Source organism: Phalaenopsis equestris, unplaced genomic scaffold, assembly GCF_001263595.1.
Source record: "Phalaenopsis equestris unplaced genomic scaffold, ASM126359v1 Scaffold000237, whole genome shotgun sequence".
Classification (NCBI taxonomy): domain Eukaryota; kingdom Viridiplantae; phylum Streptophyta; class Magnoliopsida; order Asparagales; family Orchidaceae; genus Phalaenopsis; species Phalaenopsis equestris.
This window is the reverse complement of record NW_018164679.1, coordinates 164,772-171,095: the sequence shown is the minus strand read 5'-3', so window position 1 is coordinate 171,095 and position 6,324 is coordinate 164,772. Positions and strand designations below refer to the sequence as shown.

The following is a 6,324-nucleotide window of genomic DNA, read 5'->3' as shown; positions in this document are numbered from 1 at the left end:
TAGCATATGTTTTTTTTTTTTTTTTTTTTTTTTTTTTTTATTTTTTTTTTTTTTAATTTTCTATAAAACCTTTAAAATTTGGTAAAATAAGCTATATGACAAATGCATTTAACTATTTTTTTTTCTCCCCTCATAATTTTAAGGAAGATTTACAAACTTACCACTCAATTCCTATGTATTTGCATATTTACCACCTAAACTTCAATTTTACATACATATCACCTTATCTATGCATGAGATGATGTATTTCACTTTTTAATAATTAATATGATGTTATTTTTGTAAATATATAAACTGAAAGTGTGGATGTGGTATATATAAATACATAAAATTTGGGCGGTATGTATGTAAATGCCCCTAATTTTAAATTAGGGCTGTCAAAACGGCTCGTTGTTCGCGAACAGCTCATGTTCGGCTTGTTCGCCAGGTTAATGCGCCGAACACGAACAAATGATTGTTTGTTCGTGTTCGACTTGTTTTGGATCGAAATACTGCTAAAACATATATATATATATATTTATTGACGAGGAATATTTTAAAAAAAATTAATTGTCTATAAGGCTACATAGATTTATAATCAATTAAAATTATTAATTAAGAAAATAAAATAAAAACTATTAAATTAGATTCAAATGATGTTTTAATATAAACAATAATTTTTAAATCTTGTCAAATAATAATTTTTAAATCGTGCCCCCAATCCTTAACATTTTATGGCTACGTGATTATGGTTGTCAAAACGATTCTTTGTTCGTGAACGACTCATATTTGGCTCGTTAAGCAAACGGGCCGAACACGAATACATTTTTTGAGCTCGAAATATAAACTAGCCGAACACGAGCTGAGCCTAGGTTCGCTCGTGGCTTGTGTTCGACTTGTTTGCACCCCTATTTTAAATATAATTAAAATGTAATCTAATTTCATATTAAAAGTTTAGCCAAACTGTACATAAAAAATAATTAAACAATAATAAACTCGTCCCAGGGCTATGCGATGTGACCTCCCAGCTGCTGGGAATCTGAGCTGGTGCGGATGTTGACTGCCTGATGAATCCTTATCACAACATTTAGGAAAAAATATTACCTCAGGAGTACTGATGCATCAGTGTTCCAATGATAGGGCGCCACGTGGCGCCACGATAGGATCATTGCATACGTGGCACCTCACCATTGGAGTACTAATGCAACAGTACTTCTGAGGTAATATTTTTTCCTAAATTAGGCCCTCTTGTCCCGCTTTGCTAAACTAGTGTGGGTCCTCTCACCAACCGTACATCCAATTTGGTGTAAAATTATGAGTTAAAATTTTGTCTTTGGTCAGATCAAAAGTCCTAATGCCCTGAACCTACCCCTGTTAGTATTTTATTCTCACCTCCAAGTGAGCATAACTTGATTGTCTTTAGCAATTGGATGGAAAATTAGCGACCGACGATCAGGAAAAAAATTTGTGTACATATTACGTACGCATCGCTGCGTATATAATGAAAGTTATATGAGTGTTATATCAGTATTATATTCACGTTATATTTTTTGTAATTTTCATGTAACTTCTATATAACTTGCATGCAACCTACCTGAACTTACAAATAAGTTCCGCGCTTCTATTTTCACATATATGTAGTTTACATGTAGGTTACATACAAGTTATATGGAAGTTAAAAGAGATATAACACGAATATAATTTAGATATAATGCTCATATAAACTCTATTATGCACGCAACGCTTCTTATGTCTTACCTATGCACTTTTTTGCCGGCTACTAGCGGCTGTGGCTCTGTGGCTCAACCGACAACCGACGCATAACCAGGACTTAATTATATAGATGAGCCGAATAAGATTTGAGGTTGTTTCTGATTTATCCCCCAATTTAATTTCGTGATGAAAGAGCAAATCTGTCATCTTTGACAATTACGGACCCAACTCAAAGTCAAAAAGTTGTTCCTCCCCTTCTTTTAACTGCCCCACCTACATCCCGAAATCACGATCTTTCCTTTGCTCACTCCCTCCCTCCCTCTTCTCCATTCTCTTGCCCTTCATGCATTAGCCCCGAAACCAAACCAAAGATCAAGTTTTTGAGGAAGCCATGAGAACAGTAACAGACACCATTCTCCTCCTCCTCCTCCTCCTCCTCCCCACTTCCATCCTCTCATCAATCTCTCCATTCTCCTGTGATGCTTCCAATCCTTCCACAAAAGATTACCCATTTTGTAACGTGAACTTGCCTACAGAGCGGAGGGTTGATGATCTCATCGCCCGCCTTACCCTTGCGGAAAAGATCTCCCAGCTCGTCGACAGAGCTCCTCCCATTCCCCGCCTTGGCTTGCCGGGCTACAAGTGGTGGTCCGAAGCTCTTCATGGCATCTCTGATGCAGGGCGAGGCATCCACTACAACGGCTCAATTTCGTCCGGCACCAGCTTCCCTCAAGTCATTCTTACTGCGGCTTCATTTAACCCCTTGCTTTGGTACCGAATCGGTGAGGTAAATCTTTTCATTACAGCTGAATCAATTTTTTGCTACCGCCAAGTATATGTTTTACAAATTTTCATTCATTTTGGAATGTTCTTTAAAGGCTATTGGAACCGAAGCTCGAGCGTTGTACAATGCCGGGCAGGCAGAAGGGCTAACATTTTGGGCACCGAACATTAATATTTTCAGAGATCCGAGATGGGGCAGAGGCCAAGAAACTCCAGGGGAGGACCCATTAATGGCGAGCAAGTATGCTGTCTCCTATGTCAGAGGAGTGCAGGGTTATTCTTACGGAGGAGAAGGTGGAGCAGGGCTCAAGGCTTCAGCTTGCTGCAAGCATTTTACTGCTTATGATCTCGACCGTTGGAACGGAGTTCTTCGGTACTCATTCAATGCAAAGGTAACTACCAAACCTTTTATTTTTTTTACCTTGAGTTTTTATTTTTCAATTAAGGAAAAGAGCTGTTTGTGGCTACAGATTTCAGTTCAGGATCTGGAGGATACTTATCAGCCTCCTTTCAAGAGCTGTGTGGAACAAGGTCATGCCTCTGGAATCATGTGCTCATATAATCAAGTTAATGGCGTTCCAACCTGTGCCGATTACAATCTTCTAACAAAAACAGCAAGAGGATTGTGGGGTTTTAATGGGTGAGATGCTAAAAACAGCTGTGGTTGTTGCCTTCATGCTTTATTTAGACCTTAAATCTATGGGTCTGTTTAACATCACCATATTTCAGTATAGATGATCATTTATAAAGTAGAATTTCCTCAAATAAGGCCACACGCATAAAAACAAGTTAAGTTGCAACCATTTATTATAATCATGGCTTCCTTATAAGCCACCCTCTAATAGTTGTGCGTTACATCATAACCTTGTTTACTTAAGTAGAACTGAGAGGTTCGGTTGTTTTACATGAACAATTTACTTCAGCCAAAGTGCCTTTTTTCAGTAAAAATGTAAAATATAGAAAAATCATGTATCAACAACTATTTTGTCTTTTGTTTATTCACAGTTACATCACTTCGGATTGCGATGCTGTCTCGGTCATTTACACGAGCCAGAAATATACCAAGACCCCAGAAGATGCAGTAGCTATCACGCTGAAAGCTGGTAAACAATGCAAACATTAAGACGAACATGTAATCTAGATAGCAAAAACATGAGTTTAAATTGCAAAATTACTACTTTATCATCTCATATACTTTCAGGAATGGATGTGAATTGTGGAGAATATGTGCGGAACTACGCCTACTCCGCCATTAAACAAGGTAAATTATCAGAAAAGGACATCAACAGAGGGCTTCACAACCTTTTCTCCATAAGAATGCGACTCGGGCTCTTCAATGGAAGCCCCACCCTCCTTCTCTTCGGCAACATTGCTTCAAAACAGGTCTGCTCTGGCGCTCATCAGAACCTGGCTCTTGAAGCAGCCCGAGATGGTATTGTTCTTCTGAAAAACTTGAAAAAAATCCTTCCTTTGTCCAAATCGAAGGTTTCTTCACTTGCTGTGATTGGTCCAAATGCAAACCGTGCTTCAGTTCTGCTAGGAAACTATAACGGACCACCATGCAAATCAAACACTCCTCTTCAGGTACTGCAGAACTACGTGAAGAACACAAGATTTTCGGCTGGCTGTGATACTGTTATCTGTAACACAAGCCATATTGATGAGGCAGTAAAGCTGGCCGGCTCAGTGGACTATGTGATATTGTTCATGGGATTGGATCTGACTTTGGAGAAGGAAGATTTAGATAGGGACAATTTGGTGCTTCCTGGGATGCAGAAAGAACTTATTACTAGTGTGGCAAGAGTTGTGAAGAGGCCGGCGATATTGGTTTTGCTTTGTGGTGGTCCTGTTGATGTTTCGTTTGTTAAAAATGATGAAAATATTGGAGGTGTTCTGTGGGGAGGATATCCTGGAGAAGCTGGTGGTTTGGCTATTGCAGAAGTTATCTTTGGCGAGCACAATCCAGGTGAAGTATATTGCTCTTTATGTTAATTTGTTTTGGGCTTTCAATGCAGCACAGCACTTTGTTAAAAGATGAATGAGAAATTCATTTCTGTTATAGGTATATGTCACTTTTTAAAACAAAAAATTCCATTCTTTTTACTCTTCATTATGAATTACCAATCACGTAACTAAAAAACAAAGCCTTAGTGCATTTGTGTTTGGTTTGGTGTGCAATTTTGAAGTTATGAACCCCGCAAACTAAAATTTTTGTAAGTAATGCAACGCTATCCAATACACTTTTTAAAAAAATTGTTGATTTGCTGGCATGCCTAGCTGACAGATTGAGTTGGGATGTAATATTTTTGAAGTACATAAATTTACTTTGCTTTGCATTTTCAAAAAAGGCTGTAAAGATCACTTTTTTCCATTCAAAACCAGCATATCCAACGGCTTGATCATGCTTTCATGATTTAAAACTACAGGAGGAAGACTTCCGCTCACATGGTACCCACAAGATTTCACCAAAGTTCCCATGACTGACATGAGAATGAGAGCAGACCCAGGTTCAGGGTACCCAGGAAGAACCTACCGCTTCTACACTGGCAAGCCAGTCTTCAAATTCGGCCATGGACTCGGCTACTCCACCTTCTCCTACAAATTCAAATCCACACCCAAAATCCTACTTCTTAACAAATCAGCCACTGCTCTTCAATCCAGCAACAACAACTCAGGCATAACCGGCTATGACGTTTCGAAGATGAGCAGATCAGAATGTGAGCTGCTGAAGCTCTCTGCCATAGTGGGAGTGGAGAACCATGGTCCCATGGATGGAAAGCACTCTGTACTGCTGTTTTTGCGCAGGCCAAGCTTGGCAGGAGGCAGGGCAAGGAAACAACTAGTTGGATTTGAAAGTTTAAGCTTGAAGACGGGGGAGACTGCTCATGTTGAATTTGTGTTGAAGCCATGCGAGGATTTTGTGCATGTTGAGGAAGATGGAAGGAAGTTGGTGGATTTGGGGTCTCATTTCTTGATGGTGGGGAAAGAGAAGCTTGAGGTCAGCGTCGTTGCTTGAATTTGTGAGGCCTATTTTTATATGTGATTTCATTATTAGTTTGCATTTGATGATGAATATAACTCAAAATCTTAGTATTTCAATCATGGCATATGTCAACTATCACGTGAATATTTATATTTTATATATTTACACATATAATATTTTAGATTTCCAATCATATCAAATATGCATGAAAGAATTGGGTGGGTATAAATGTAGAAAAAATAGTTTTGGTGTTAGAATGTTGATACATCTCCAATAGATCTCCATCATCCGACACAAATCTTGGGGAGTGACATAAATCTCGAGGTGGATTTTTCAACAATAAATATTTAAACTTCGATAAAAGCTCATATAGAACTACGATTTCAGCAAACTTACAGTCAAACTGAGCGTCTCGATAACATGAATCCAACGAGTCTAAGATTGTTCAATTATGAGATCTTTAAGGCATTCAAAGGTTCATCAAAAGTTCGTCTGATTGAAGGAAACTCTCCGGACCGTCTGATCATTGTGGTTCATATTCATGCATTAATTGCACCCAAAACACTATAAATAGAGTCACACTCCTCTTTTGAGGAGGAGGGAGCTTGAAGCCTTAGGAATAGCTTGAAGTTTTGAGGAGCTGAGGTCTAACATCAATTTAGTAATCGTCGATTAACGTCGACTGTTGTCGATCACTGTAGACCACCATCGACCATCATTGATCACCGCTGACCGTCGTCGACCACCACTCATGGGCCTCCACCAATCGCCATCAGCCTCCATCAACTTCTTACAACAAGTTTATTCGTGCACCGATGTTGTAACTTCGAAAAATGTTTAACCCTTTCCCTCCTATTGGACAAAAG

At 38.9% G+C, this 6,324-nt stretch overlaps 1 protein-coding gene across 1 annotated transcript; it reads left to right on the top strand.

Moving 5' to 3' along the window:
• The first annotated feature begins 1,877 nt into the window (after positions 1 to 1,877).
• On the top strand, positions 1,878 to 5,496 carry LOC110023971 (probable beta-D-xylosidase 7). The gene is made up of 6 exons (XM_020723652.1): positions 1,878 to 2,479; positions 2,571 to 2,867; positions 2,946 to 3,115; positions 3,481 to 3,578; positions 3,677 to 4,441; positions 4,902 to 5,496. Exons 1-6 carry the CDS (start codon positions 2,084 to 2,086, stop codon positions 5,489 to 5,491), a joined length of 2,316 nt encoding a protein of 771 aa, XP_020579311.1. The 5' UTR covers positions 1,878 to 2,083; the 3' UTR covers positions 5,492 to 5,496.
• The last annotated feature ends 828 nt before the right edge of the window (positions 5,497 to 6,324 follow it).